This window comes from Sapajus apella, unplaced genomic scaffold (assembly GCF_009761245.1).
Source record: "Sapajus apella isolate SASKATOON/1434 unplaced genomic scaffold, GSC_monkey_1.0 scaffold57, whole genome shotgun sequence".
NCBI classification, from domain to species: domain Eukaryota; kingdom Metazoa; phylum Chordata; class Mammalia; order Primates; family Cebidae; genus Sapajus; species Sapajus apella.
Genome location: NW_022436997.1, coordinates 1,916,263 through 1,933,688, shown reverse-complemented (window position 1 = coordinate 1,933,688; position 17,426 = coordinate 1,916,263). Strand labels below are relative to the sequence as shown.

The 17,426-nt window shown below is 39.3% G+C and overlaps 1 protein-coding gene across 4 annotated transcripts in view; it reads left to right on the top strand.

The window, feature by feature from the left end:
* The window catches only part of SETBP1 (SET binding protein 1), a 377,101-nt gene that overhangs the window by 330,852 nt on the left and 28,823 nt on the right, over nucleotides 1-17,426 (top strand). For 2 of the 4 annotated variants that reach the window (XM_032245407.1, XM_032245408.1), the window contains exon 5: nucleotides 16,625-16,795. In XM_032245407.1, the coding sequence (XP_032101298.1) occupies nucleotides 16,625-16,795 (171 nt within the window). Of the gene's footprint in view, nucleotides 1-16,624; nucleotides 16,880-17,426 lie in introns of all 4 variants that reach the window. The other 2 variants (XM_032245405.1, XM_032245406.1) reach the window with 1 other exon arrangement.

Genomic DNA, 17,426 nt, shown 5'->3' with positions numbered 1-17,426 from the left:
TAATAAATAACCCTTATTTCTGCTGTGAATCCTCAAATCATAAAAATTGAATTCTCTTATTTATAATATTTATAGACTCGTAAAACAGTTTTTATGCAGACTGAAAAAAATTACCATCTTGTTTCCATTTCAAATGTTAGTGTTAGTTGTGTGGTTTTGTATGTATTGAGCTGTTCTTGTCTGTGCCCTTTACCAAACACTGTGTACTTCCATTAAACACATCTGTGTTGATCATGTGACCTCTCACTAGCCCTTTGCTTGGTGGACACTCTTGGAAACATAGGAGAAATATATGACAATCGTCTCTTTCTTCAACTTACTAATTATCTTATTGGGAAGTCAAGATTGTTATATGTAACAGTAATCATGTTAATAACAGCATGCTAGTTAGGAGCCAGGTGGTACATTATGTACTGGATAGATTTTTACTTCATTTAAGCCTCACAACAAATACCTTGAATATCTCATTTTATTCCCATTTTACAGACAAGGAATCTAAGGCTTCAGTTAATTTTTCTGCACAAAACAGTGTAGTGGTTAAAGATGTATCTAATTGATTCTGTGAATTTGAAATATATAGCTAAGTATTAAACTGAACACAAGCAAAGTCTACAGAGCTGTGGTATAGGCTGGTGCTCTCTCTAAGGTTAAGGATGTGGAAGCTCTGAGTAAGGGAGATTACCTGCTCCTGATAGGAATGAGCTGGCAGGAACCTAGGATAATACAGAGGAGGCACTGATCCAGAGATGAAAAGGAGAGTGTAGACTCCTGATGAGAGATGTTCAAAGAAACACTGGAAAACCATTGCCACCCCACAGTGTCTTCAATGACAGATAAGCCTTTGCTGAGACCACTGGAGACAGGAAGCTTTCTCCTGCTCAAGCCTAGAACCCAGGAACTCTCTATGCTGGATGTCCTTCAAGCAAAATTTTGGCTTGACGAAAGGGCTGCCCTCAGATAACTGATTGTTTTAAAAATTGTACTTTCAAAAACAAACACATTCCACATATTACATAACCAAGGCTGGAAAAACTAATGTTTTACTGTCAGGTTTGTTAGTTGGGAAATGTAATAATTTCCAGGTTTGGGGAATATAGTCAGGGAATTTCTTTTTACTTCACAAATAAAAATTATATATATTTATCCTATACAACATGTTGTTTTGAAACATGTATATATTGTGGAATGGCTAAATTGAGCTAACTAACATACATTGACTCACATACTTATCATTTTTGTGAGTAATTTTTTCTAATCTCTTTAAAAGTCTGGCATTTGCTTCATTGGCAGTTCTTGACTATTTCATTTGCTCTTTGAATCCTGATTTCAGCTTCCTTTCTCCTCTTCAGGAAGCTTAATTCTCAGGTTCCTGTCAAACCTGACAGTTACTTTTTAGCTCCGAGTACATGGAGATTTTCCATGGTTGTGGCCTAATTGCACATTCAGTCAGAATTACTATTTTTTTAAACAGGTCTTGCAACTTCTTAATCCCACATTAGACCATTACCTGCTTGAACCCAAGGCTAACTAAACAGAATTAAGAAGCCATTTGTTGACAAGAATTCCTTTCCTACACCTCTGCCTAAAGGACATGCATAAAAAACTCCTCTCATTCTCTCTGCCTGTTTTTGGAGTCCACACGCTAAATTATCAATTTGTATTTCCAGTGGCCATGGGAAAGGAAAAATGTTTAAGGAAAAGCACCTGCCATAGAGACTTGGGTTCAAATTACTGATAACATTTAGTTGTGAGACCTTTGAATGCTTCTGACCATTTCAGCTTCATTTTCCATATATGTAAAATATGGTTGGTATTATCTACCTCACAGGGTTGTGAGAGCTTTAGATTTAAAGTTACTCATACAATTATTTGATCTTCAACCGTAGATGATTAGTTGGTCCTGAAATAACCAGGTGGACTTTGTTAAAAAGTAGCTTTTCCTAAAGGCAACACTGGGGCATGTCCTTCTGGGTCACTTTTACTATGAGATACCCACACTTAACATCATAGAAACACCCAGACAAGCCTAGACCTGACTGGGTTTCCCAGACCTTTCCATGCCCAAAAACTATTACTCTTTATTTGGTTTATCTAAAGGAAAAATGAGATCTTTGTTGTCTTCTAAAAAATAGGAATGTTTCCCAAATTTGGCTCTCAGATCTTCCCTTAAGGTGGCCAGGTGCATTTCCTACAGCTTAGTATCAGAGGAAACTCTTCTGTCTACCCAAAATGCAGAATCAGAAGGAATTAGAGATTGTAAATAAACTCAGGACAAAAAGAAGTCACAGAGTTAAAGATAAGTGAGCCTGGAAATCCCATGTCCTGAATCTCTGTCCTCCCCCCATGCAGTTCTCTTTAATGACCATAAACTGTGCACTGAACACCTGAAGTCACCTCTGTATGGACATGCTCCTGTCCAGCATGGTCTGCAAATGAATCACTGGGCCAGTATGCAGAACATTCCAGGCATCAGTGCAATGCGCTTTGTTCTGTATTGCGTATCCATCCACAAATGTGGGGTATTTGTGTATTGAACTCATCTCAGTGTTCAATACTCTTGTTTCTGTAGTGGTCAGAAATTCAATAAGTGTGGTTTGTCTTTAGTTAGAGTGATAATCATCACTGCCCTTTCTTGATTATTATACCAATTATTCCTCATCTTTATCTCGTTTTGTAATGGCATTTTTACTAAGGTCTGCCAGACATCTTTCTTCAGTATAGATGGTCAATAGATGTCTGTTGAACAAATAAATAGATAATGAATAAATATATTAACAACCCAACACATATCAATTCAGTGTATCTCATGTCAGTTTGCAAATTAAACAAGCCATGAAATTTGAATTTAGTAAAACAAGTTAGTTTGGGGTCTGTATGCCAACTGTCAACTATTTTGACTATTTTTATAATAATCAGTTTTTAGAATACCACCATTTAAATATTTAATGCATCTGCTTCTTTAGGAACTGACATAATCCTGCAGTCTTGTCTAATGGCCTCCCCATCTCTGCTCTCCTGGTTAAACTGCCTGTAGGGTTTCTATCTGCACATCTGTTCTCTTAGACCAATGAAATGTTCACGTCCTGTTATTATTATTGAGTTGTTTCTCTTCTCTCCCCAAACCTCCCATTTTCTTTCCTGCGTTCAAAGCTTCTTCGTAATTGGAGAATAAGCTTTAATAGGTGATTTTGTGCTGGGAATGAAGTCCTTCAAAACTATGTCACATTCACAACTCATAAAGAGATAAAGAAAAATCAAAAACCCCAGAGCAAATATATAAAAATTCACATTTGCAGAACACATATACTAGAGAGGGAGGGACTTACTTTCTTGAAAACATGACTCTCTCTAAGCCCTCCTCTTCACCTTTCTCTAAACGTGGGCTGTCCTAATGAATAAAATAAGATTTGGTTTGCAAAAAGAATTATTTGAGCATGGGTTTAGGTGTCCTCTGAGCAAAAGACATAAGTTACTCCTTTGTGTTTCCCCCATAGTGCCTAAAAAGAAACTTCTAGTGCAGAATTTGTCCAATAAAGGTTGAGAGCGAGAAAAGGAAAACAAAGGAAGGCAAATAGGAATTATGTACAATAGAGCACACCAGGTAACCATGCTGTATCAAAAGTTCAGTTTCTACCCTTGATTCAAAAGTGTCATAATCTCTTGGCCAAGTTCTCAAAACCTACTAGGAACAGATTTTGTCCCTTGCAATCCAAGTTGGACACATAGAGAACAAACCACCTCTTTTCCATGGCTGTTTGGGGCTCTACATAGATGTCTTTCATGACTCCATATGACCCACAACTCCAGGCACCATTTCTTGCCTGATTCTGAGCCCAGTCTTCTGTTATGCTTCACCTGGCCACCCCAGAAACCCATACGCTGGTCACGTAAGAATTCTTCTTTTCCCCAAACATGCAGTACTGTTGTATGCTTCATGCCTTTATGCTGGTTGGCCTTTCTTCTTGGAAAGTCTTTCATCTCCTTTTAGTGAATGCTTCTAAATAAGACCTGAGTGCAACCACCTTCTCAGTGATATCCTTCCTCCCTAACAGTGAAGTCACTCATTCTTCTGGTAGTCATGGCACTTATACATGAGCCTGTGATCTCTCTCACAGAGTATTAACATTAGCATTTACAGTCCAGGCGCGGTGGTCCACACCTGTAATCCCAGCACTTCGGGAGGCCAAGGTGGGCAGATCACTTGAGATCAGGAGTTCGAGACCAGCCTGGCCAACATAGTGAAACCCCATCTCTATTAAAAATACAAAAAATTAGCCAGGTGTGGTGGTGGGTGCCTGTAATTGTGCCTACATGGGAGGCTGAGGCACGAGAATCACTGGAACCCAAGAGGCAGAGGTTGCAGTGAGCCTAGATTGCACCACTGCACTCCAGCCTGGGCAACAGAGTAAGACTCCATCTCAAAAAATAAAAATAAATAAATAAAATTAGCATTTACATGTTTGCCTCTGGCCCTTTGAAGATAGAAATGTATCTTTGTATTTTAGTGGCCTCACTCTTAAGCCTGGGAGATAGATAATACTGTTAATTCTATTATTGATGAGTAAACTGATGCACAGAGAGGTTAAATAACCAGGCCTGAACAACCGGTAGCTTGTAGAACTGTGACTTGAACACTGGGAATGTGCACTCAGAGTTTATCCTCTTAACCACTATGAAATGCTGCTTTTTCATAAAAATTATCATAATGGTTACCTTGTTACTTTTACTGTGGTATCTATATTAACATAAATTCGGATTCTTAATCAATCAGATCAATTATTTATGTTTGTATCTAGTTATATAGTAAATAAATTCCATTTTTAATGATTGTGCTAGAATAGGCCAGTTCAAGTCACTTCCATAAATCTCTAGTGTGGTCCCAGGTACAATGGAAGGTAATATGGGTGATCTTTCTGGCCCAGGGGAGATTGTTATTTTTATTCAAATTTCTTGTTCCGGCATCTTGTTTCATCAACTAGATATTTGGCTACCCAAAGACTAGACTGTTTCTTGTATTTTACAGTCCCCCAAAGGACATGGAGCTGCTGTGTTTACAGTAGGCACCGAAACTTTTGCTGAATAAATTAACACATGCACAAAACTGCTTCTTTATACTCAACCATGAGCAGCTTATTGAGAATGTAGCATCAAATTGGGTATTTAGGCATTGACAAAACCTGGCTTATTGGGGTCCCAGTGTTCAGAGAGTTCGAAGTTGGTTAGGATGGCAGAGATGGAGCAATTAGTTGGCCAGCCAGCTGTCACCCAAATTGCAAGCCCTCTAGTCAGGTATTTGGTAGCCTCCATCCTAAATACCTTTTACATATTTAAAGTTCTTCAGATTTGTTCCTGGTTGGCCTGTTCTGAGCATATTCTCTGTGCCAGCCACTTTGCTAAGCATTTTATTGGCATTATCTCACTTAATCCCTGTGATAGCCCTCTGAGGTAGGCGGGTTATTACACTTTAAAAAAAAAATAAGGAAACTGAAGCTTTGAGAGGTTAAATCATTTAAACAAGGTCAAATACCTAGTTAAGTGACAAAGCTGGGATTTAAACCAAGGACTGTCTGGCTCCAGGGTCATGGCCTTATCCACCAGCTGAAAACTCCTTTTCTCATAAGCGGCATATTTCCCTGTTACTCACTAATGTATTTGGATTTTGATTATTACACAGAATGCTTCTGTCTCCATGTCTTTGCTTTACACTCTTCCTCCTAACCCCTCTTCCCTTTAAAATCAAGGTGAAAAAATTTCACAGGCTGTTTCTTTTGTCTGGAGACAGGGATACAGAATAAGGACTTCTGTACTTGGGATTTCATTTGGAAGGCTGAAAAATGGGAGTTTCAAAGACTGGAGGCAAGATGCTAATTCAGACTCAAAAACTACAATTTTTTATTCTAAACTAGCATCCTGTACTCACCTCTCTGGTCCCATGATGCTGAATAATAGTGTGAGGCTGCTTTTCCTGAAATACTTCTTTTTTAAATGGCATTCTGCCTCCATAGCAGTCTGTGAATCTTTTAGAGGCATTAGTCTCTCTACCAGTTCGAAACCTCCCCAATGACTGTCCTCTCTTAGTTCAAGCCCCACCAAGGGCTCTTTGTCCACTTCTGCAAACTTCCTACTACTCTTCTCTGGATGACTTAAAGACCTCCTCGGATACAATTACTATTAAAATCCTTTCCCGTTATCTTAAATCGTCAGTCTTGCTACAGTGTAATGTCAGGTTGTCTATGAGATCTGCACACCATGCGGTGCGTTGTACCAACACTGGCATCATCCACATCAAACTCCCTTTGGACCACTTTGGGGCCAGGCAACACTGAAATTACCTTAGAGGAGGGTTGAAAGAAATGAACAGTATCCATTTCTTAAACAGGGGCTTGCAGAATCAACCAAGTAGAAAGAAATGTTGAGATGCATTTAACCTCATTAGTTTCAGTAGGACTGGCTCTCTCCAATCCATCAGGGTTGAGCTACATTAGTGAAACTCAACTATTTCCAAATCTCATTTACATAATGGATGAGATGTGAAATGAGCCCAATGCGAGGGGAGCCGCCTGGAGGCACTAAAGTTTATCACAATATGTAAGAGTTCTTTTAGATCATTGCATTAAATTTCCACTAACAAGATAACAAATTAATTGTCTGTATTACTGTACTAGCCCAAAGTCTATTGAGTACAGAGTATCAGCCAAGGAAGGCAGCTGGGGTTCCATGGATTGCAGATGTTCAGAGATGCTTAAAGGGAGGTGATGTATACTACCTTGGCTTTCTCCTGTCCCTTTAAGAAATCCCAGGCACCTCTGTAATCTGATGGTGGACTTTGGCTTTATTAGTGAGGTAAGCGAGGATGAGTAAATCAACTCTATCAGACAAGCCTCAGGACATCTAGAAATTGATCATTCTGCCGAAATAAGTACTCTGTGTTTATTAGCTGGGAGTTCATCACTATCACTTCTCCTCATCCAATTCCTAAGAGATTTCAAAGCCATCATCATGGTATTAGCTCGTCTGACTGAACTACTAGAGATAAAGATTAGGAGATCTATCTAATGATGAGTCTGAGTTTCTCTGATATTTTTTCAATTCTATTGCAAAGAGGAGAGCTTTTCTAGCACACATTCTGTGTCTACATGTGCATGCCAGCACACAATCATGATGTATTTGTATTCTACAGAAGGAATTCTAATAGTGAAATAATGTAGATGGTTTGAAGAAAGGACACCCAGTAAATCACTTAAAACAATGCAGCTCTCTCATATCAAAAGACATGACTACTTAACAAGGGGAATGTATGCTAAATTTATTTCTCAAGCCATAAGCAGTGGGTGATCTTTTGCTGAGAAAGACTAAGTATATTCCATAACAATATTTATAATCCCAACATGGGTACCTGGCCAAACTTCTACAGATATGTCCATAAAAGGTGAGGACATGTCGTACTAATCTTTCACATGCCAGTAAATGTGTATTTATCTGTTTTTACATATATTTATGTGTACGCATGCACTAAGCTCCTAATACCAAGCTCTTTTTTCAGTGTGGCTTCTAAATAAGCAGTAATCAAAATGCAAATAAGGTGACCCAGTTAGCATTGAGATCTGTATTACCATGCAGATGTGCTCTGCGACTATGTGCTCTAGAGGTAAAAAGGAAGACACTACAAAAGATGCTTATATTAACTGGCATTGATTACTAAGCCCTTCACATTAGGAAGAATCTAGAGAAGAATCTTCTAGAGACAATGATCCTACAGCTGCCATTTTTGGCATGGTCTCTTTCTAATCCATCCTGTGAGTGTGGCATAACAAGCATGCACCAGGAGTAAAAGAAGACTAGTTTCTTGAAGTCTCAGAATATAACCCTTGAGGAGCAAGCCAGCATGCTGGCCTGAGATGATCCAAGGACATGACTAGTGTCAGAATCATGCCTCTGCCACCCTCTGTATGTGACATTAGGCACAGCAAGTCACATCCCCTTCCTGGGACTCAATACCAGGAAGGGCTGAACTTGCTTTCTTCCAACGTTAACGTATCTTGATTTTACTTTACGGAAGCTCCAATGTATTCAGCAATAGCCTGTAACATGCTTTATGTCCATTACTATAGGAAATTCTTAACCTACCTGATTGTCAAGGATATAACGTGCATACTTGGTACATTGTACCACTGAATTGGTCTTAATTACATGTATGCATTGGTGTTTCCCTCGTTAGTACGTTTTGCAACTCCCTTTATTATACTTTTCAGAGAATAGTTACCACCCTAATGTCTCTGTACTTTTTAAAGCATGACTGCAATTATATCAACATTTTGTTTGGTTCTATCTGTGCTTTGTCCTTCTGTAGCGTGTGTGTGCATGCCTGTGTATGTACATACACATGTGCGTATGTGTGTACAAACCAACTTAGGCAAGAATTCTAACCTGAGCTTAAAAATGTCTATGAACTTTAAGCTGGGTTCTGTGTGTATACATGTGCTTCTCCCTTCCCCACCACCACTGACCCTGGCAAGAATAGAATCTGATGTTGGAGAGGCAGAAAAATTAAAACCTTTAACTTGAGATGTCTCCTCTTTGCAATTTTGATGTCTAATATGTCTCCATTCTAAATGATGTCTTCGGGCACCTCTAGAAAACACCTTTAATCTTTCCACTATACAATCAAGAGAGAGTGACTTCTGCATCATTAGAATTTACTGCATAGAGAAAAATACTCTTTAATGTAAATCTTTTAGTTTCTAATGAAGAAAACTGTTGTCTTCTCAGCCTATTTCTGCACTTCTGAATTCAGAAGGCAAGAGCTAGCCAGACTGTGTATAGTGGTTTCTCTGAATCTAGAAAGCTCAGAATCAGAAGAGTGATTTATTCTGACCAGGAGGAAAACAAAACAGAATGAAATTCCAAGTCTTGTCCAAGTTCATCTAACAGTCATAGGTAAGAGCTTGCGACAACCCAATGTCTCACAATTTCAATCTCATAGCTTTTATATTAGCAAATTATTTCTCTCTCATATAAGTTATTAACCATAAATATTCATTGAATAATTTCTTTGAATCAGTCTTATAACAAGATACAGGAAAAGTATATAAAGTCTCTGCATTCTCAGGAAGTAAAATCTTGTAGGGGACACACATAACTTTAACATACATAAGAAATAAATTTAAAATGAGACAGTTTCTACTAAGTGTAGTGCTAAGAAATGATCATGGTTAAAACAATGGAGTGTTTACTATAACTAGGCACCAAAGGAAATGTTCTTACATGTACATTAGTTTTCTCTTGCTGATATAATAAACTTGCACAAACTTAGTGATTTCAATGACACAAATGCATCATCTTTCAGTATTGTAGGTCAGAAATGTGAAATGGGTCTCCTTGAGCCAAAGTCAAGGTGAGGTCCATTTCTTTCTGGAAACTGTAGGGGAGAATCCATTTCCTTGTTTTCCAGCTTCTAGAGGCCATTGCCTTCCTTGATCATGGCTTTATTTCTCAATCTTCAGGGCCAGCAACATAGCATTTCTCTGACTGTGTTTCGATCATATCTCTTTTTTACTAATTCTTCTCTTCTGCCTTCTTTCATTTGAATGGGCTTTTGTGACTGCATTTTGACTATCTAGATAATTAGGAGTACTTACACTATCTTAAGGTCAGCTGATTAGCAGCATTAATTTTTATTTGCAGTCTTAATTTGCCTTTGTCATATTCACAGGTTCTAGGAGTTTGGATGTGGACAGCTTTGGTGGGGAAACATTATTTTCTGTTTACCCAATATGTAAACTCCTTTAATCTGCACAACAACCTCATTAACAGATAAGAAAACTAAGGCATGGAAAGTTAATATAACTTTCCTAAGATCACACAGCTAATAAGGCCAGTATTCTCACTCCAGAGAATATATTCTTCACCTATTTGCTATATTTTATAGCATGTATACTCTATATACTTCAATGGAAATAAAGGAGTTTTAGAATAGAGGGACATGTGGGATAAAGTAATTGGCACCATTTCCTAGAAAGTTTGAGCCTAGAAAGATAGATGTGTGATCTCGTTGTCCATCGAACATTTGTAAGTACCTAGTATCTACCAAGCTTGGTGCGGGGGAACAAAAAGGGAGTGAGACATGGTTCCTAACCTCAAAAATTTTACAATTGCCTGGAAGAATTGACAGAGAAGTGAGCAAATAAGTATGAAACAGGAGGTGTATTCTGTTACAGAAGTGTGTTCAGGAGGCTGAGACGACAAACAGGAAGGAGGCCTTAACTCCACCTGACAAGAAGATGTGGTTTTAATTTTTCCCAGCTGCCTTTCCAGGCAAAGCTCAGCATTTGTTTTTTTACAACTCATCCAAAGCACTCTTCTCACAGCTGCACAAAGAAATGTAATTTCTGCTTTTGCTCTGGTCATTTTCCAGCCCTGGCAGGCCCTCCTTCTGCTTCTAGTTGTAGAATTCTACCCAATTTTTAAGATTGGAAATTTTGTACCTGTGTGTATCTGCCTGAGTGGGTGGTTGACTCCATTCAGAAAGGACTCAAGTTCCTGAGGCCTGATGGTGCTTGTCACTTTCGGGTGCCTAATGAACGTTGAAATAATAAATGGATGAGCAGGAGGTCACCTCAGATTGCATTGAGATCTCATTTGCCCCCTAATTTGTGAAGGACTCATTGGGCTTCCTTCGTTGTTTGGTTTATCAATTTTGTAGGTGTTTCTGTCCTACGCCACTCTCCACTTCTAAACCATCTCTGTGAAGGCAGAGTTCACAACTTCCAAGTTTTGCTAGTCAACTCACAAATAATTGTTAAATTCAAAATGATTTGTTCTAAACTCACTGAATAGTATTCTGCCCAAGAGTAACTTTCATCTTAAAAGATGAAATTTGTCCTAGAATGAAGGTGATGATGATAAATTTCCTCATTCATTCTTCATTCACCCTAGAATGAAGTAAAACTCATTTGACATAAAACTAATGTTGATAGGGTCACCACCTCTGATTAAGCAGCTTGTTTGCTGTTCATAAGTGCCTGGCTTGAGGGGAATGGAGCCAAAATCCATCCTGTGCGCCTCTCCCCAAGCTATGAGCCCCTAGGATGCATATGCACATGGAAAGCTGTGTCTTTTTCTAGTTTGCCCAAAGGTGCCCTCTCTTTGCTAAGCTCTGAATCCATGGAGCTGTATATTCACCTGGAGAATTTGCCTTTTTCCAATTTGCCTAAAGATGCCATATGAGTAGTAGCAGAGGTTCTGTCTTCTGATGATTAAAAAAGTGCTTTAGGATCTTTCATTGCCCTTATAAAAAGCCACAGCTACCCTTATGCTACACAAAAATTATTAAAATGTAAACCTTGAGAAAACGGGACTTTAACTGTTTTGACCAGTGCCTTATCTCCGGTATGGTAGATGTTCAGTAATATTTGTTGAATTAATGAATAGGCCAGTTCAACAAAAATAAATTTTTTTTGACTTTGGCACAGAAAAATATTATTTCCCAAAACCTACAAGTATCTATTACTTGATTCACTTTCTGCTGTAATGTAGATTCCCCTTATTGCTATGAATGAAGTTCATTTGCAAACAAGAAAAAAGAACAATAGAAGAATCTGAATAGACAACCAATATATTAGCAAGGGAATTATTATCAAGTTTTCAAGAGTAGTTTATTTCTTGTGAAAAATATCTCGTTTACTGATTTGCTCAAAAGTCTATTTGTTATAGACAAAAAAGAACATTGAATTAAGTCAAGAGACATGGACTTCAGCATTGCTTCATCCACACATATGATATGTGAGCTTGGGCAAATCACTTGGTCTTCTGTGCCTTTATTTTCTTCTTCTCAACTTAGGTGTTTCACCATTTGCCTCTTGTCATCCACAGGGATGCTGCAAGGGACAAACAGCATAATGCATATGAAAGCTCTTTGAAAGTTTAAAAACCACTAACTGCTCAATATAACTCCCAGTCTATGCCAAAACCTGCCTTCTGCAGTGTAAGGGGAGCCAGGAAGATGACTAAAGGGACCAACCATCCCAGTGGTGTCAGTCTCTTCGACCATTCCAGCCTGGGCTTTGTCACCAGGAAATACCTACATTTGCGAATCTTGGAATTAGAAAATTAATTAAAGTGTTCAACAAGCCTATGTTAATCACATACTATCTGCCAGATATACTGTGCTCTGCAGCGGATGTTACAAAATAAATTACATATGGATCCCTTGATGATGACTCCATCAGCTCTTTTATTTTAAAGAAACTGTGCAGAATGAAGAACCAACTGGGAATGAGAAAATCTAGATCTTCCCACCCCTTACAACGGTGTGATTTTAGATAGACCAGATAACCTCTTTGAACCCCTTGACTTTCTTATCTAGGAAAGGGTAGTAACTAGTAGCCATCCCACAAAGGCTTTTTGTTTGCTTTTCTTCCTATAGTGAAATGATATAAAGTAGATAACTAGCTGTATGAACCATAGAACAACATACAGATTCTCTAAGGTGAGGCTGGTTTTTATTATCCAAGGTCACAGAGCTCATTAAAGGGATCCTGGGAAAGTCAGCCGCCATAGACCCTACTTTTCCTTCGTGACCTCTGTGACCTTGAGTAACCTGATGAAGAGGTAATTGAGCAGCAACTACTACTTCGGAAGAAACAGAATCGAAATATTGAAGCTATTGACTCACCCTTAAGGCAGTAAACAATGCTTTGGTCTGTGACCTTTTCGCATCCTGGGGCAGTCAATAACGTGGCCGCTAGATGCAGCGCCTGCCACTGATTTTGATTTGGGAGTAGTTTAACCTTGAACTGAGCTCCAAGTAACCAAGGCAACAGGAAGTCAGCTTCTGCATCGAAGGAGCAGGAATCCATAAATCAAGTCCCTAATGCAAACACGGTGTGCAGGTAGAGGTTTGAGGGGATAAGTGGTCTCTGAGAAATTACCTTTGAAAATGAGTGACTATTTCTACATAGGCTACAGCACAATTTCAAAGACTTTTTTTTTTAAAAAAAATTATCAATAGAGGTCAACGGGTTATAGCAGAATGTTTTCCCTATAGGTTTAACTTTTTTTATATTTCCTCCCGGCTGTGTCTTTTAATTAAGAACAGATGTTGGATTCACAAAGTTATTTGCATTGTTATTTTCCTCTTTAAAAATGTACTGGTCTCCAAATAGGCAATCCTCAGTGTAATTTGTCTCATGTTGGGGTTTAGGGATGCTCTGAACACGCCTACCAAGAGTGTTCTCCATACAGTCTGCTTTCTGAGTTTGAGACAGTGATCCTTTGTTGGAGCATACCCGTGGTATTACTAATTGTCTCCGTGTAAGCAGTGGTGCTATATCTCAATGGTCCAGTCATTACAGGGTTATATCTGGGTTTCTTTATGATAATCCTCTAGCATCAAAAATCTCCCTCCCATTTATACAAGCCTGGTTCATGCTGGGAAGAAACTTTTCAAATGCCCCCCACCACTTTGCTTTTGCTCATCACAGAGTATTAGTCGCCACCTGGAATGAAGGGAAATGAAGAGACTCCCAGAGGCCAGCCTGCCCAATGCACTCTCCCAAGGACCCGTACCCCATCACTGTCCCCTGACGCCTCTGCCCTCAGACAGATTTTGTGGATTAATAAGTGTTCATAGATTTGTCTTTGTTTAAAGTTTACATAATATGGTTTGTGTTATTTCTGGAGTTGTTTCCCTTATCCTTTCAAAATCCAAAAATGAGAAAAAGTCAGGACTTTCTTTTTTCTTTTTAAATTTGTTTTCAAAATCATTGGGTGGCAACTAGCAAGCAGTACTATAATCTAGAAAATTCTAGATTATCTAGGGTTTTCAAGAGAGCTAATAGTGACTATCTAAATTATAGAGTGTTTTAAGTATCATATTATTTCTTTTAGTATATCCTGTAAAATAAACACTTAAGGAGCAAAGTTTACCCATGAGAGGTCTGATTGGATCAACTCTAATGAATTGATGTGGACTGAGGCTAATTTGGATTGTGAGCATTTGCATAAAAATGGGTACAACTAAAGTGACTTGAATCAGTTTATTCCCAAGTGAGAGTTAAATATCTGACTGCTAACCCTGTTTATGGCCTTCATGCCCCAAGCATATCATAATTTGAACAAAGAATTACCTTCCTAACTTGTGCCCACAGGTACAAAGATGACATATTGGTGAGTTTTTCCAGAGGAGCTGTCATTCAATAGAAATCTGACAGCTTAGATATCCTGAGATGTTCTATGGAAACTCTGCTTCCATCCATTTGGTGGGAATGCCTTGGTGGTGCAGTGTACCAAAATGGGAAATTTTCATCAGACTTATACCTGCTCTGCCCATTATCAAATTTTTTAGCAGCCAATTGTAAAAACATATCAGTCATTCTGCCCCAGTGCCCATAGGCTTCCGGATATTTTCCAAACTGTGTTTATTTTCTTAAAGGACAGAAAAATTTAATATATGTTTGTGGTTTTTTAAAATATTAACAATGAAGAAGGCTGAGAAGTAAAAAACACTCACTCTTCCTCACCAGTTTCTGAGCTCTCCTCCCTCAGAATAACAACTAATACCTATTTGGATGTGTCTCTCTACAGATGATTTTGAATGCATTTTAAATATATGTCTATACCTAGCCCATGATGAGCACACCTGCATATTTTACAAATAAGGCATATTATACATGCTTACTACACTTTCTAGTTTCTTGATGGCTGTGCCTTGCAATCTGTCTGTCCTAGAATTTGATGTTTGCCTATCTCCACCTTCAAAATGCTGTGACATATAAAGTCCAGGAAAAGCGTAAGTGGCATTTTTGTTCGTGGCATCACAACTGAGAGTTTCAGAGACTGGAATGGAGAATAAGAAGAAGGAAGGTGTTAAATGTCAGCATGACTGTATTCCTTAGGTAGTTACAGATGCCTTATCCAGGTATGATACTGGGGCCTCTTCATCCTCAGGATGATACCTGCTGTCAACAGACTGGGGTCATTGTCAGGTATTAAAGTATGGCCAGGTGGACCAATAGGATCCCTGGGTTTAGTATCCAGCTACCAGGAAATTTCCAACCTTGACATTAAAAGCTGTATGAGTGAGTTCAGTTCTCCTTTAACCTTTTAGAAACGTGTTCTCGTCATCTGTAAAATTGAAAAAATGGTAATATCCACACTACATGCTTCACAGGGTTGCCATGAGGCCCAAGAGAAGCTGCTCTCACTATGGCATTGAGATAATGTTACTCTGGGAGGGGACTGTATCATTCAGGTTAGTTGGGATAGAAAAAAAATGAGTCAGGAACCAATATGATAAGGCCCGATTTGTTTTCGTTGCTTCAAGTTATGTAACCTACAGATGAAGAAACTGAATAAATAGCTATTTGAAATGGATTCACATACATACCCTCAGCCTCTGGGCTTACATTGGGTGATTTAGAGAGCCTTGTTTTTGCATTGTGGGGGAAAGGTGCCCATACATTCTTAGTCATGTCAGGGAAAACAACCTAGCCTTTGCTTGCTGGTTACAATTGGTTCTGAGGAAGCAGCAGGTCACAGTAATGATAGCAGCAATAATAGGGATAATAATAATGTTAGGCACTTTTACAGCACAGGCTGTGCACTAAGCACGGTTCTAAGCTCTTTACATCAATTGACTTGTTGGATGATCACAACAGTCCCTACATGGTAGTATCATCAACACCCCATCTTTACAAGCAAAGAAGTTTAAAACTTGGAGAGATTAAGTAACTTGCTCTTCATCACAGAGTTGGAAAGTGGCAGAGCCTGGATTCAAGCTCAGGAAATGAGATCGCAGAATAGCTCTTACTGTTAGTTACACAGGAAATTTCCAAGCCCTTACAGGGGCACCTCCTGACTGCTCAGGCTTTTCAGCATCGTCATGACATGACATATGATGCCTGATATGAACAGACAATCAAAGGCCCTCAGATCAGCTCTCCTTGCCCTACAGACTGATTACACACTAATCCCAAGAGTGCATCTTCCCCCTCCAGCATGCTGTCCTCATCTGGATCACGTCTACTCCCCAGTCATGCCTTAGCCTATGACTTGACTGATTTCCCTCATCCTTAAAGCTTCAGCATGAGCTCTGTAAAGCCTTTCCTCACTGCTTTCAGTACAGATCTCCACATCCTTAGAACGCCCCAAACACCTAGGGTAAGTAACACACATGCCTTCACACTTGTTGTCCAGTATTTTCTTCCCATTCAGTCTTGTTTCTCCAGCTGGATGAGATGAGAAGTCTTACTAGGATGGGAGCCATGTCTCTTTCACTCTGAACTCGCCTTCATGCTCCACACATCACTGCCTCTGTAAACATGGGAATGTGCATCCTCAGAAGGCAAAGGGGCACCTGATGGATCATTCTGCTTCATGAGGCCTATGCTGTGACCCCACTTCTTCCACACAGCCAACCTACAATGGTGTCACTCCTAACCTCAGCCACAAAACCAAAACCAGTCATAGCTATTTTTTCTCTTTAAGCATTTTTAAATTTTATTCTTGTAGTACCAGAAGGAAGTGTTCAAATCATTTGACCATTTCCTCAGATCATGTTCAGGTTGTATGTTGTCTATCTTCCTGTTCCCTTAGAGTGACTGAAAGTTTTGGGGTTATTTTTTAGGAATGCCAAGTCCCCACTTAAAAGTGGACCAGACAGCAGTGCATAGTAAGAACGAAGGCTCCGTGCCCACCATGATGACTAGGAAGAAGCCAGCCGCAGTTGACAGTGTTGCAATTCCACCAGCCCCCGTGTTATCTCTCCTTGCTGCATCCGCAGCAACGTCGGACGCAGGTGAGCACTTTTCAGATGCTCTGGGTTCACTCCAGGCAAGACCAGTGTGGAGAAAGCCCACTGAGAATGTCCTGTTGAATACAGGTAAGAGTTCTCTGTTTTGCCAACCTCACGTAGACTCTGAACACAGGAGCTGTTTCAACAGTGGGTCTTTCAAGTGGGAGGAGATCTTAGAAAAGAAGATCTCCTGGGAATGTGGAGGGCAGGGTACTCTGGAAAGCTCTTCACTTTATTCTAATACTGGTCAGTGGAATAGCAACTAAATGCTAACATTATTAATCACTCTTTATCAAGCCTTAGGAATTACTAATCTCTGCATCGAGAGCCATATATATGTTATATCTTGTAATTCATAAAGTAAACACTTGTATCCTCATTTTCAGAAGAGGAAGCTAAAAATAAAGAACCTATGGACAGTCAGGATTACAAAGCTCGTGCTCTCAACCCAGTGCGTTTCATTGCCTCCCATGCTTATCAGGCTTGAAAGACAGTAATCACTGTTTTCATGATGCATCAGTACCTTCTGCCCATGGATTCATGAATTTCTCAGTAGTTCTCAGAGTCCTCGCTAGCAGAGGATAAAATACAAACTCCATATTTAGATATCTCAGGTTATCCACAGCCTGGCCCT